Consider the following 15965-nt stretch of genomic DNA (forward strand, 5'->3'; position numbering starts at 1 on the left):
AGTCGGTTCAAGGCGTGGAACATTCTGGAATTTCCATGAGTGGGATACTGCCAGTTTGAGCACCAATTAGCAGATTAACAGCTCCATACCTAGCCATTAAACTGATAACTACTGCAATGTAATTGTTCAGTGGCTTAATTTCTTTAGGTACATACATTAGAGACTCTTTAGCCATGGAAAGCAACTCTTCTAGAGGGACACTCCAAAACCAAACCATTGTTCTCTAGTCTTAGGTAGTTTCATAGCCTCCATACTGTGGTCTTCCACTATCTTGGGGTTGAGTTCTCTTACTTGGGGGTGCACTCAGGCACACTATTCTATCTATTTCTCTTCTTGTTATTTCAAGTTTTTACAGGTTATATATGAAAGATTTATTTTAAATATTGCTATTGTTCTTGAACTTCTCTTGTTCATTTCTTTATTTCCTTTCCTCACTAGGCTATTTTCCCTGTTGGAGCCACCCTTGGGTTTAAAGCTTTTCCAACTAGGGTTGTAGCTTATGAAGTACAGTAATAACAATAATAATAATAATTGGTGGTCAAAACCACTGCACTCCGAAATTCCAGAATCCTCTACCCCTTGAATCAACTTCATACTACGAACGTGCCATAGCTACCAACCAAATTGAGTATACAAGGGACAAATAATGAATTCATTATCTAAATGTCAACTTAAACCAGAGTACAGGGTGTACAGTACCGTACTGCAAAGTATTTGTAAATTACATATAAAAAAATCCATATCACAGCTTTTGATACCTCAAATAAAAATAATATAGTCCAGTCCTATGGTGATTTAGGGAGATAACTAACAAGGACCGATAAATTTTTGTAGGTACTATACAATACTGTATAATGAGAACTGCAATGTATTTAAAAACAACAGATCAAAATAACCCTTTTACCCCCAGGCTCTATGGAAATTTCCAACCCTTAACCCTCAAAGGGTTATTTTTTCCCCAGCACATTTTGCAGTATATTTTTTTTTAATTGCTCTAACAGCCTTAATTTTTGTCATAGAGAGGTCAGGTTGGTCTCATTCTCTTGGAAAATGCCTGAATTTTTTCAAAAAAATATAAAAAATATGAAAAAAAAAATTTTATAGCATTTTTTTGCAAGGACGTACCGGTACGTCCATGGGGGTAAAGGGATGAGTTTTGTGAAACGTACCAGTACGTCCTTTGGGGGTAAAAGGGTTAAGAAAGTAAACAATAAAACTTTAGCTCTCCTAAGAGAGAAGCAACACTATTATATGTGATTACATGTAGGAAAGCATATATAAATATAAAAGAATTCTATTATGAGAATAACTTAAAATATGCAATCCTATGTGAGTCTATGGCAGATATGTGCTGCATAACTAAACAAAAATATTTATGATTTTATTTCTAAAGGGGAGAAAACATGATTCAGGATTCGAACAACTTGAATTCATTTCTTGATTGTCAAGTCAGTTTTCCTTTTTATGTAATGAAAATAAGTCAACGGTGGTTTACGAGATGTATGAACTGTTAGAGTAATGAAAAAATATTTATAAAATGTATGAACTGCAACAGTAATTGAAAAAAAAAATAAAATGAACTGTAAAAGTAATGGAAAAAGAAGTTATAAAATGTATGAACTCTAAACGTAATGGAAAAAGAAGTTATAAAATGTATGAACTCTAAATGGAAAAAGAAGTTATAAAATGTATGAACTCTAAAAGTAATGGAAAAAGAAGTTATAAAATGTATGAACTCTAAATGGAAAAAGAAGTTATAAAATGTATGAACTCTAAAAGTAATGGAAAAAGAAGTTATAAAATGTATGAACTCTAAAAGTAATGGAAAAAGAAGTTATAAAATGTATGAACTGTAATAGTAATGGAAAAAGAGGTTATAAAATGAATTAACTCTAAAAGTAATGGAAAAAGAAGTTATAAAATGTATGACCTGTAAAAGTAATGGAAAAAAAAAATAAGTCTCACGGAAATGGTAATTTTACTGTCCATCAAATGGTCTAGACAATTGTTAAATAAATATGACAGTTGGGAGTAAACAATATACTAGCTTATATATATCATAGCACAAACATCAGGCATTCCAGGTTTCTTCCAATTCTCACTATCGTATTGTCGAACAAGTGCATAGAACTGGACTTCAGAATATATTTTTGTGAGGATCTAATATAAACGAGTCGAAAAAGGCATTTATGTTCTGACCTTTTGTATCGTATGCATGAATAGCTTGATTCCTTTACGCTACATACAAGTCATTTTGGTAAGCTGGTTAAAGCAAAATGGCCTGTACGTACACTGACTAGCCAAATGACCATCCTTGCAAATAAAAAAATTATTAAATAAACCTCAGCTTTACACAGTTCAGCGCTTTTTGGAAGTACGAGATCTTGGATATGGATTATTAGAATATTGAGATCTAGATGTTGATTTGTGGCCTTGCATCTTAGCTTTTCTCTCGATAAAGGAATAAGTTACGGAGGTAGGGTTGGAAGCGCTGGCGCCGACATCCGGCGTCAGGTTAACTTTGAGATTATCTTCGTCGAGTAACTTGAGCTTGGCTTCTAAAGCTGCAATCTTACTTTTTTTACTGTAAGGAAAAAAAACATTCACGAGGTGAAAATAACAGGATTGATTGGCGATAAAAAGACATGTACGTAATGTACTCTAAATTGCGAGTAAATGACAAAAAAAAAAGGATGCAATTGGCTATTATGAAATTGAGACCTTTCATAAAAGGGTCTGCTTAATTATATGAATGCTTAAGACACAAAAATTTAGCAATAAAAGATGCAGGAATTAACCAGTAATCAAGATGAACAAAAAGTAACTGCAGTAATATGATTTCTTTTGATGTTCAAAAGCACATGAATTTTTTTTATATAATCCAAATTTGTTTATTCAAGCAAACCTATTATTCAAATACAGATATTCTTATGCATGCAAAAATTAAACTTGCAAACTTTGAAAGATACAAATGCTTATGTCCATAAGCTTGAACAGGTTCAAAATTTATTCTAGAATTTCAACCAAAGTCCCAGAAACTGAACCATGATGCCAAGAGACAGAACCCTGAATGAGCCAATTAGAACCTTTGTTCTTCCACCTACGTACTACTAGGGGTACACCAATACCAAAAACCACTGACGCACTACACAATACCGCCACACAGGAACGTAGCGGAAAATTATAAGAGAATACTAATAAACACAAGGGAAAACACAAGCGAATTAAGTTATAAGCGCGAAAGCACAAGGGAAAGCACAACGGACCATGCGGAAACACAAGAGTCGGGGACACAAAGGGTCGCACTGAGATACGGAGAGCGTCGAGATGATATCACGACACAACCAGAGAACTTACTGAAGGTCGAGACCCAAGCTAACATGAGGCCTGTCTCGAGATTGCCCTCAGGGCACGTATCCCTCCGCCTAGGCCTACCATCACAGAAAACGGAAGTAGGGTAAACTAAACAAAACTCTGGTCGGTTGAGAGGATGTTCCAGGTACTCCTAAGAAAGTAGTTCGAGGTAAGTCTCTGTGTTGGAACAAACTACTGTGTACAAGATGAAAGGACAGTGGTGCATAGGAGAAGAGTCAAAAGGATTTGAGCTGGGCACATAAATCTGAACCATTGTTGTTGTGATTGGCTGGAAACGCATTTTCACTCATCTCTTGGTCCACGGGTGGCAGTATAGCAGACTCGGGGAAGTTAGAAAGAAATTTATATTTCAACTGAGGTCGTCAAGTTGGCACTTGTACAAATAGCCTTCTCTATTTGAAGGCAAGTATGGAAATGATAAATTTTAGTTTATAAACCCTGTCTATTTCTATAAACCTTCAAAATTAGAAGTACAGTATCATCAATTGAAGCTGAAAGCTCCTCTTCATACACCTCACAAACTCCATTGTTTACGTTTCAACCATGTGAGTTTCAGTTTGAATGTTGAGAGCCTATTTCTGTGTCTGTATCATGTTATAAATACAGTACCAATATCAGGAACAGACAACCATTTTTTAGGGAATTACAAATTATTGTTTTTGACTGTTGATAAAATCTTAATTCATTCAGTCTTATTCACATATTTTCATAAAGAAGCATTTCAATTTCGTATAGTATTTAGTGCCTTTTGATTTTGTACAATCTCAAATATGGTTTCTCAGTACAGTATAGCTATGGGTTGCCAATTACCAAAAAAAAGGAGGGAAAGATGGTCAAGTTTTGCTCTCACCTGGCCAAGGATGAAGGAAATCAGTCTCATAACGCTTACCAGCTGCCAAAAAACCTGTCCCACGCTACAGTTTGCCGACCCCAGTACCGGTAACTGGCGAGGTCCATTTCTCCCTTGCACGCTAAAGATTCTGGAAGACTTTTTTGCGATCGGCCTTCCTTTGGGACTTCTTCATGAGGAAAGATCAGAATAAGAAGAGGAGGAGAGGAAGAGAAGCGAGCTAACTGCTTCTTCTTGCCAGTCTTTCTCTAAGGGCAGCAAAGGTATCAAGGTCAGATCCTTTGGGATTTCTTCATGAGGAAAGGTCAGAATAAGAAGAGGAGGAGAGGAAGAGAAGCAAGCTAGCTTCTTCTTTTTGCCAGTCTTTCTCCAAAGGCAGCAAAGGTATCAAGGTCAGATCCTTTGGGACTTCTTCACGAGGAAAGGTCAGAATAAGAAGAGGAGGAGAGGAAGAGAAGCGAGCTAGCTTCTTCTTCTTGCCAATCTTTCTCTAAGGGCAGCAAAGGTATCAAGGTCAGAGTGACCACCAATGACAAAAGCAACAGCTGAGCCTCTGGGCTATGACGGAGTATATCCCTAACTGGGGAGAAAAATACCATAACATGATCCTTACATGTACTGCACTCCAACCAAACCCAAGAAATGCCCGTAGGAGTTACAGGAGGGTCGATGTTCCAAAGGAGTTAGGAATTCAGCATCCCACTATAGGGTTGCCTCAGCAGACGCCAGAGAAGACTGCCTTGATTTCTTCTTTATCTTCTTTGCAAACTTTTCCTAAAGCACACCAGGCTTGTTTGGCAAAGGGAGAAGACTGTAAAAAGTCATAACCCTCCAATAAGAACAAAGTTCATGGGGATCCACAGGAAGTACTTATAAACTTAACACATTACTTACTTTTCTTTCAACACATGTTCACATACTCCTAGATTTGTTCTTCTTCATTGCAAAGCCCAACACACGAACACCATCAAAAGTTATGAGAAAAAGATTCAAAAGCCAGTTTGAAAAATTTTCCAGTGTAGATATATGAGATGTCAGTAGTAGTTGTGGCCAAAGTCAAATGTGACATGTCTTTGACAGACAGGCGAGTCTACCATAACTAACTACCTCGTTACCAACTCAATGGCTACTTTAGCTCAAGCTGAAATTACCTCCTATTTAAAGGATGAAAAGTTTGGATTCATGTCAGAACAAATCTGGAATATAAGAGAAGAAAGAAGATTATCAGCTTAACTACCCAAACGTTTCGGTGTTGAAATAGGAATGTCAAATTCACGACTTAATAGAGACCTTCAACAACTTCTGTTCAAAATACAGTACAGCATTGCTATAACTGTACCATTCATTAACCCTTTTACCCCCAAGCTCTTTGGAAATTTATAACCCTTAACCCCCAAGAGGTTATTTTTTCCCCAGCACATTTTGCAGTATATTTTTTTTAAATTGCTCTAACAGCCTTAATTTTTGTCATAGACAGGTCAGGTTGGTCTCATTCTCTTGGAAAATGCCTGAATTTTCTCAAAAAATTATCAAAAACATGAAAAAAAAAAATTTTATAGCATTTTTTTGCAAGGACGTACATGTACATCCATGGGGGTAAAGGGATGAGTTTTGTGAAACGTACCAGTACGTCCTTTGGGGGTAAAAGGGTTAATAGAGACCTTCAACAACTTCTGTTCAAAATACAGTACAGCAATGCTATAACTGTACCATTCATTAATTGGTTTCCAGTTGGCTAGAAAGAAAAGAAAGTTTTGGGGACTACGAAATAAACATTCAAGGGTCATAATACATACCTAATTTGACTAGATTCTGCTTTACCTCCACTCAATATAGGAGGGGCTGGCTTTTCTTTACTTCTCTCATATACACTCTGAAAATAAATTGAGTAATGAATTTTCCCATATGATAAAACCCAAGCTGTTACAGAAATGGGCCATTATAATTTCCTTTAACCAAATTACGATTTAAAAGTTTTGTTCACACATAAACAAACCATTCAAAGTGTCACAGAGTAAGTTTCCTAACTGGAGAAAGCATCCATGTACAAGAATTTCATTATTTCCGTTAAGTAGAAAAAGATGTTTGTAATTTTACCCATTCAATTAAGTTTAAACAATGTCACTAAAAAAACAAGTTCATACCATAATGAGAAAAGAGGATTTACCTTTTTTGTGGTTACAGATATATTTGTTAAGATGAACAAACCCTCTATATTAATGTATATATGTGAATCATGAAATATATGACAGTAAACAACTTACCATATGGACAAAAAAAACAACAGATTAGGATTCCTTACCTCATCCTGTGCATGAGCCCACTTCACAGCTATCCTCCGGCCCAAAATGACCTTCCCATCGAGCCTCTGCATGGCCGAGTGGGCGGCTTGAGACGATTTAAAGGTAACGAAGGCATATCCCCGGGGTTGCCCAGCTTGAGGTCCCGAACGATGGTACAGAAAATCAAATTCCACCAATGGGCCAAAGTTTTCCACCATTTTAAGGAGTTGATACCAATAGGGGAGAGACAATACCGCGATTAGATATACCCAAAAGATCTTTTTTTAGTTATTTGCACAGTACACAGCTGTAATGGGTTTACAGTAATGATTCAGGATAGAAATTAGATCAAAAGGAGAAAAATAAATCATATGCTGTATGGGACCGGAAAAGCAGCCTTCAAAGTAAATTAATATGTCAAATCGAAAACTGTATTGCATTTAATAATTCATGATAGAAATTAAATCAAAGGAAGCAAAAAAATTCAAATATGTCAAATCAAAAACTGTACAGTGATACCTCTGGATACAAAAGTTTCTGCTTACGAAAAATTCAGGATACGAAAAGCGATACAAAGATTTATATGCCCCAGTATACGAAAAAATTTTCAGGATACGAAAAGCTTACGAGATCCCAACTCGTCGCCGAGAGTACAGTACCTTTTTTTTCAGGGTATCAACCCTTAATTTAGGTGTACAGGTAACAATACACCTTCACTGATCCAAATGCTTTACATACAGTACCGTAACTTTTATACAGTAGTAAAGAAAATGGACCGTTTTCTTAGGGCTTGGAGGGGATAACTAGGCTATAACTACATTATTGAATAATCTCATGGTGGTTTCTGGAATGGATTAGGCTGTTTTTAACGGTTGGGTTAATTACTGAATGATAGAAATGGCTGCATTGCATGTTTATGACTACAGTTTAGCGTGTTTATGAAAGAAAAGGTGACTTTTTCTAAGGCTTGGAACAGATTAGGCTATTAACATGTAAAACGTGACTCAGGATACGAAAAAATCAGGATACGAAACCGTATCCTGAACGGATTACTTTCGTATCCTGAGGCATCACTGTAGTTCATTTAATAATTCATGGTAGAAATTAAGGAGGAAAATCATAAAGTCTGCCCAAACAGAAAATCTTCAGTTAAGTACTTACTCTCTCATTCGAGTATCTAGGTTCCCCACCCATAACCGTCTGTCATCTGTTCTGGTTGAATCCTTTGGAGGCAAAGGTAGAGGCAGTGTGACTTCCTGCAAAACAATTTTTGACATATACTATTTAGCTTTCTAAAATGCAAATGGAAAATATAATTGGTTTTTAAAATAATTAAACTTTTGAAGAATTCCAACTCAAAGTAAAAACCACAAACTTCTAAATTTAATTTGCATTTATTCTAACCATACAAAACTAAATCCTTTTAAATAGGGTGCACGTCTTCAGTGTGACCTGGATCGAACATTGAATCGCTAACAAGATAAGCGCAATATTTAAACGCGAGGTAGGTGGAGGGAGATACCTGTCAGCCTGACTGTATCAAATCACTTCCAACTTTTGGTCCAAGAACTAAAGCTTTATATAGTTAGAAAAATAAAAATTACTTAAAAAATGAGAATTTTCCCTGAAAGTAAACAAACCATCATCTTTTAAATAAGATCAATCCTTTGGTTGGAGGTAGCATCTTAGAACCAAACTGGAAGGTTTATTCTTCCTTGGACTCGTCATCTTTCCAAGAGCAACACATAGGGGTGTAGATGCTATTAGGGCCTTGGTCAGTACAGTACTGGCTTATGGGAAAATCAACTAGGGATATAATGTTGGAAGTTTTGGACCAGACATCAAGATTAACATGAATGGAAAACTCTGACTTAGAGCGTAGTCTGTTACAAAGGGGTCATCAACTGATGAATACTGCCAGCATGTGTACCTAGCAGAAGAAGAATGCTCATTACAGTATAGGCATGCAGGTACTGTAATCACTTGGTCCAAATCGGGCAAGTCCTGCCTGAAGAGAAACTACCAAGATGTGAAATGAGTTACACTCTGTGTTCATTGTCTTTGTGATCAGAAGAGAAAGAACAATACTGCAAAGGTACACATCTTGTATCCCTCCTTGATGACCAAGAGGGACCAGTCGTCTGCCCCTCTTTTCTTCCAAGCCTGCCAAAAAAGTGACACTGCGGTCTGGAAGACTTGAGCTTCATCTCCTGGGGCGGGATCTGAACGAACCCCTATTCGTTCTTCCGCCCATCTCCTGCCTTCTTCCCCTGAAGTCTGTTCTCGTCGGAGCTCTACCTCGAAAGGGCTGCTGAAGCTTCCTCTCCCCTCTCTTCAATGGCAAAGGAACCGCTTGTAAAGACTTCCTTGCAGAACATGACATGAGGTCTTGTGTGGCCTTTTGCGCAAGAGAAAGGGTAATGTCCCTGACAAGGGACTCAGGAAAAAGATGCTCCAATAGAGGGGCGTAAAGGAGCTCGGCCTTCTGCGCAACTTCAACTGCTCTAGAAGTAAAGGAACATAAAAGGGCCCTCTTCTTTAAAACTCCTCCCGAAAATAGGGAGGCCAACTCATTTGACCCATCCCTAAGAGCCTTGTCCATGCAGGCCATAATACTAGTAAGGTCTTCTGTATCTTCCAACCGCTCTGATTCCTGGCCAGCATACCCAGAGACCAGTCAAAAAAACTGAAGACTTCGAAGGCTCGGAAAATTCCCTTGACGAGGTGGTCAAGCTCAGACATAGACCACATTACCTTCGCAGAGTTAAGGGCATGTCTTCTGGAAGAATCAACAATGCCAGAGAAGTCCCCCTGGGAGGAGCCAGGCATTCCCAGGCCTAGAGCTTCTCCAGTCTCGTACCACATGCCCGCCTTAGACGCAAGTCTAGCTGGTGGAAACGAGAAGGTAGTCTTGACCACTTGCCTACGCTCCTTCAGCCAGTCATCCATTTTAGCAAGAGCCTTCCTAGCCAAGATGGACAGGTTCATTTTGATGAAAGCCGACTGCTTTTTGGCCTTCTTCCTGCTAAACTGCGACTAAGGAGAACGAGGAGCAGCAGGCTGAAACTCCTCCCCATAGAGCTCAAGGAGAGAGCGAGAGAGAACCTTAAAATCTGCAGCCACGTTAGCAGGCTTATCTTCATCCTCTGAGATATCTTCTAGATCTTGCCCTACTTCCAACTCAGTCTCCCTTTGGCCTGCAGGCACTAAGTCTGAGGTTGCTTTAACAAGCCGATCAGTTTCCAATTGCTCATCTACGTCCGAGAAGAGCAAATCCTCGGATGCATCCTGTTGGCGAGGGCTGAATGCGTCCTGACATCGAGGGACGTGTGCGTCCTGTCGCCGCGCAATAGAGGCGTCCTGACGTCGCGCGCTAGAAGCGTTCTCGAGGCGGGAGAAGGATGCGTCCTGGCACCGAGAGCTGGAAGTGTCCCTGCGACGAAAGCTGCATGCGTCCTGGCGTCGTGAAGCGGAAGCGTCCTGGCGTCGTGAAGCGGAAGCGTCCTGGCGTCGTGAAGCGGAAGCGTCCTGGAGAGGCAGGCTGGAATCGTCCTGGCGTCGCGAGCGAGAGACGAAAGCGTCCTGGCGGCGTATCGAGGAAGAAAAGGCGCGGTACCATGCGCTCGACTTATCGCGCTGCGGTTCCCTGGAACAGGCACTCCGTTCCCTCTTAGAGGTCGATTTCTTAATCGGTAAAGAGTCGTCCTTACGTCTGCCCGACTGGGAGGAGGGGCAGCTAAAAGCTTATACCAGAGAAGTTAGCTGCTTCTGCATACCTTTCATAAAAGATTTCGCGACTGCTGCTGGATCCTGCGTTTCCAAAGGCGATGGCTGCCGAGTAGCGCTGGTCGTAGGAGAAGGTTCTCTCGATAGTCTCTCGTCACTTACAAGAAGAGGAGAATCTTCCTTCCCTCCATTTCTAGACTTTGACCGCTTCGTTGGAACGGCGTCCCAGTCATCCTCTGAAGGAAAAGGTTCCGGGCTACTCGATGAGGGAGAGCGAGAACGGGTCTGGTCAGCTTGATTCCATTTCCTCTTGGTCGGTCTCGAAGCTTCATACCGCCATTTGCGTCTAGGCGAGGGGCTTGGGAAAGACACCATTACTTCCGACACGCCTTTTCCATGGCGGTCATGAGGAAAAAGCAACAGGACTGCTTGAGGCGACGGCTGACCGAGGTTGCGTACCTCTCACTCCCTTGCGGCCATCGACGTACCTTCTCCCTTGGTCCTGGGAGCTTGGTAGAGGTCTAGACCTAGGGACGTGACAAGTTCGATCAGTCGCCACCTCCACTGCACTATCACAAGTACTTATCACACTCTCACTCTTACCTTTAAAGGCTGAAAGCTGGTCTTTAATAGCCTTCAACTCAGCCGCCATCCTGGCGTACCGAGTGTCATCCGTAGATACCGTTCCTGTAAAAGGGGCAGGAGCTACTACCTCAGGAGAAGGTTCAACTTCTACAGAGGAATTAATTAAGGGATCTAAAGAAATATTTAAGCTAAGCTCACAAGCAGAATTAGATTTAGATCTCGAAGCCCTCCTGGATTTATCTAACTCTAACTTACGCACATAGCATTTCATACTTAACCATTCTTTCTCGATCAAAACCTCACATTCCTTGCACCTATTATCAAGCGCACATTCAAAATCCCTACACTTTAAACAAACAGTGTGAGGGTCTACCGAAACTTTCGGTAACCTCACCTTGCATACCTCATTTACACAAACACGAAAATTATGTTTAATGTATCAGTCATCGTAAACAAACAAATAGTTCAAGATAATAACAAAACCGATTGCCAAAACCCTAGATCAGTGTGCGTCACCTAACAAGAAGTCCAGTACAGCGACACAGGGAACGCGAACGAAAAACTCCAATGGCGGACCAACGGTGTTGTCAGTCCAACCGGCAGAGATGATCTGAGGAACAGAAAACGGGAATGATTCCACGTACCACCCTGTAAGGGGTGTTAACCACCTTAACCGCACAACCACCACACGGCAGTTGCCGCGAATTTTGAAAAATTTTGCCGGACGTCAGAGACTACAGCTATATATACATAACTGCCAGGTAAGTTCTATTTATAAAGTGTGCAATAGCGAATAGGTGAATTGGCGCTCTTTTAGGAAAGAACGATCACCTGCGGGAGAATAGGCGATTCCTGTTGGAGTGTGTGATCACGCACAGGTGATGTGGAGCGCACCAGCACATAAAATGTTAATGCATACTAGTAGGTTGGACAGGACACCAGCCACCCGTTAAGATACTACCGCTAAAGAGTTATTGGGTCCTTTGACTGGCCAAACAGCGACTATTCTTTTCACATTCTCCTCTGTCCTAATACACCTGACAACATTGAGATTACCAAACAATTCTTCTTAGCTCAATTACAGCAGCACTGTATTTTTTAAGTGGTTACTTACCTCTTGGTAAGGGTAGAGACCCTTAAGCTATGGTAAGCAGCTCTTTTAGGAGGACACTCCAAAATGAATCCTTTGTTCTCTAGTCTTGGGTAGTGCCATAGCCTCTGTATCATGGCTTTCCACTGTCTTGGATTAGAGTTACCTTGCTTGAGGGTACACTCGGGCACATTTTCTATCTTATTTCTCTTCTTGTTTTTTTAAGTTTTTAGTTTATATAAGATAGATCTAATTCAATATTGTTACTGTTCTTTAAATATTCTATTTTGATTGTCTATCACTTCTCATAGTTTATTTATTTCTTTGTTTACTTTCCTCACTGGGCTATTTTTCCCTGTTGGACCCCTTGGGCTTATAGCTTATTATCCTGCTTGATAGGGAAATGTCACTGCCCCTTGCATCTACCACTCCTGAACGGCCTTCAAACTTTAAAATGTACATCCTCAACACTAGTCTACACTAGCACAGGAATGTTGTTACAAAGGAACAAAAAGTGTAAACGGCAGGTTTCACAAATGCTGTCAGCCAGCTGCAGTTTTATTGAAACTGCGAAACCCTTAGTATTCCCCGTGAATAAAAATTAGAGGTGTAAGGTCATCACTTCCTCCGTCGTCCAGCAATTTCACCGAATTCTCTATTTTATTTAAATTCTCCTTTCGCCACAGTGGCTAACTGTATATATTTATTCCGCTCCCTCAGAGCTACAATTCCATGTATTTATTATTTCATTACCTATTTCTATTGACTTGTAATTCAAGTATTTGTGCGTGTGTAAAAACACACATATTTTGGCGGTTAGTTCAAGCCGAATTGGCGCCTGAGCGCATGCTACTTTTCCATCCGCACCCTGTATTATATTCCCACGTATGTTTGAATAAACTGTCAGTTGTCGTTGGTGAAGCTTGTCTCACTGTCCTTACAGAGGAATTAAAAAGCCCAGTTGAGGACACCGGAATATATCTTTACTATTTAGCAGCTGAACAAAAGTGGCTACCCAGTGCATTGTTGCAGGGGGGGGGGCAATGTTTCCCTTCACTTGCCTATAACCACCATCTCGTTATAAATGTTGAATGGTGAGTTACAGCTACACTGAAAGCGCATTCCTATTAACTATTTTACCCCCAAAGGACGTACTGGTACGTTTCACAAAACCCATCCCTTTACCCCCATGGACGTACCGGTACGTCCTTGCAAAGAAATGCTATAGAAATTTTTTTTTTCATATTTTTGATAATTTTTTGAGAAAATTCATGCATTTTCCAAGAGAATGAGACCAACCTGATCTCTCTATGACAAAAATTAAGGCTGTTAGAGCAATTTAAAAAAAAATATACTGCAAAATGTGCTGAGAAAAAAATAACCCCCTGGAGGTTAAGGGTTGGAAAGTTCCAAATAGCCAGGGGGTAAAAGGGTTAACGTTCGAGCGTTTGAATCTACGTAGGAAGAAATACATAGGTCCTCAACTTACAAGCTTCATTGGTTCCGAGAAGCTGTTTGAAAGTCAAATTGTTTGCTAGTCCAATTTTGTCTTTATCCTATCTTTGTTATTTTTTATTGGATTTGTGTTTTTATCTCCAGATGTATGTAAATTGATGACCTTCTGTAGTGAAACATGGTTTTTCCAGATGTATTTCTATGTTTAACCCTTTTACCCCCAGGCTATTTGGAAATTTCCAACCCTTAACCCCAAGGGGGTTATTTTTTTCCCAGCATATTTTGTAGTATATCTTTTTTAAATTGCTCTAACAGCCTTAATTTTTGTCATAGAGATGTCAGGTTGGTCTCATTCTCTTGGAAAACGCCTGAATATTCTCAAAAAATTATCAAATATATGAAAAAAAAAATTTTACTGTATAGCATTTTTTGCAAGGACGTACCAGTACGTCCATGGGGGTAAAGGGATGGATTTTGTGAAACGTACCAGTACGTCCTTTGGGGGTAAAAGGGTTCAAATAATTTTGATAAGTTTTAACCAGAATTGATTGGTTTAAAAAGAGGGTATTTTTGACAATGATTAAAGCCTAGTAATTTTTACTATGAAAATCATAATTGTAATATACACAAGAAAATACAAATGATAACCACAATTCGCTAGGGAAACAAAGAAATACAGTACGTCCCAACCTAAAGTTCCTCACATTAACTTGCCTTGCCTAGGCTAGGCAGCAGTGTCCTTACCTAACGGGGGAAGGGGGTTTACGTTGGCTCCTGTTAGCCCAAAGAATGACATGCATCTAATAGCATGGAGATCAGGACAATAGTCCATTTCTTTTAGCGATGCATATTTGCACCGACTCGCGGGGGTGCCCTTTTAGCTCGGACAAGTTTCCTGATCGCTGATTGGTTAGAATTATCTTGTCCAACCAATCAGCGATCCGAAAACTTTTCCGAGCTAAAAGGGCACCGCTGCGAGTCGGTGCAAATATGCATCGCTAAAAGAAATGGACTACAGTATGAGAAATCAAGCAATGAAAATCTTCCTTCCAAGGAAAAAATTTTTTTTCAAAAACATTACGTAAAAGAAAGTGATTTGGCAAAAACATCATTATGGATGAAAATATAATAATGTCCTCAAATTTAAAGGGGTTTTATTACAGTTATGGACGAGAAAAGCTTTTCTACTAATAAAGATATTTTCTAATGAAAAATGAGAGTCTTCTTCAAAAACAAAAAACAAATTTCTACTAAAAAGCGGGTATTTCCTCTTTGTCTGTTAAAGCCCCTGGGTTTATAGCATTCTGCTTTTCCAACTAGAGTTGTAGCTTAGCAAATAATAATTATAATAGAAAAACACCGATTTTCTTAAAAAATAGCTTATTTTCACTGCAAATAAAACTTGGCGAAATTTATCCATTTATATATCTGCCGATAATGGGGAACACCCTTAAAACGCAGTATTTTGTAGAATGTATATTTACCGCAACCTAAACCCATACCAGCAGTTTTACCTGTGAGTACAAGCCTACATTGGGCGTGGCAATAAAATCTACTTGACAAACATAATACTACTTCGCAGTCTACATCTGAGTATATGGTCAAGTTTTCTATCAAATGCATTTAATTAGTGTCAAAAGTTACACCCTAGGCACTGCATATGTTTACTGGTAGGTAATTAACTAGTGAATAAGAATCAGTAACGAATAATCGCAGCATCTGTATAACGGCAGAGAAGACCTCTCGCATGCATGGAAAACCACCTGACCTAAACTTTCCCAACCTAACCTAACATTCAGGGCATATCCTTACCTACTTATCTATCGAGGGAACGGCCGCTGCGACCGACCCTAGACTGCCATATATTTAGACATAAGGTTAAAAATACGGGGTTTGTGGGGCATGGCCGTTATCATATATACATCATATATACATCCCGAAGGAAAAAAAATCCTAGGGTATTTAGGTAATACATTTTTAGAAAACGCGTTCATGTGTTATGGAGAAAGTAAGTGTCCCAAAGGTACTTTTAGGTATTTTAGACAATTCTAATGTGGTTATCTGATTGAAACTCGTATTATTCCAGTTATAAACAAGTCTGAAATAAAAAGGGAGATAAGCTAAAGCCCTATTTCAAAAGGGCAAACAACCACTGTCTTACGACCTAACCTCACCTCGAAGACTTTTACTTAAATATTGAGTATTAATTTAGCTACAATAAGCTTTTTCATACATAATATGACAGCAAATCAACTGCTCGTTTCAGATAAGTAATAATAAATACATAAAAACCCTTAATTAAGTTTCACGATGACTTTGTTTACTTACATCCGTCATTACCGCAGATCACATCCGTTGGTGGGTGAATGATGCGCGATGAATATCGGACGCGAGTAAGGGTACGAACCAGGGTTGCCAGGTTTTCTAAATGAGAAAAGGTCAATTTCTAATCAACAGAGGCTTTAAAAGGTCAACCCATTAATAGAAAAAGGTCAAAAATATAGTATTTAAGGGCCGGCTTTTTTCATATTACTAAAGGCCAACCTATTTAAATACAAAAGGTCAAATTTGAGTTTTTTTGGCCGGAAAAAAGGCCAAACTG

At 39.3% G+C, this 15965-nt stretch overlaps 1 protein-coding gene across 1 annotated transcript; it reads right to left on the reverse strand.

The window, feature by feature from the left end:
* Positions 1-1756: 1756 nt before the first annotated feature.
* Positions 1757-15965, reverse strand: LOC137655599 (probable RNA-binding protein 18). Its single transcript, XM_068389498.1, has 5 exons — positions 15692-15965; positions 7666-7763; positions 6528-6738; positions 6022-6098; positions 1757-2584 (listed from the first exon to the last, which is right to left on the reverse strand). Exons 1-5 carry the CDS (start codon positions 15698-15700, stop codon positions 2359-2361), a joined length of 621 nt encoding a protein of 206 aa, XP_068245599.1. The 5' UTR covers positions 15701-15965; the 3' UTR covers positions 1757-2358.

Source organism: Palaemon carinicauda, chromosome 16 (assembly GCF_036898095.1).
Source record: "Palaemon carinicauda isolate YSFRI2023 chromosome 16, ASM3689809v2, whole genome shotgun sequence".
Taxonomy (NCBI): domain Eukaryota; kingdom Metazoa; phylum Arthropoda; class Malacostraca; order Decapoda; family Palaemonidae; genus Palaemon; species Palaemon carinicauda.

Excerpts from the sequence above, each read along its gene's own strand:
- LOC137655599 (XM_068389498.1), bottom strand. Across the intron at positions 6,739-7,665 it reads GATACTCGAATGAGAGAGTA|TCAACTCCTTAAAATGGTGG; the intron begins AGTACTTAACTG and ends CCCCTATTGGTA. Across the intron at positions 2,585-6,021 it reads GCAGAATCTAGTCAAATTAG|TAAAAAAAGTAAGATTGCAG; the intron begins GTATGTATTATG and ends TTTTCCTTACAG.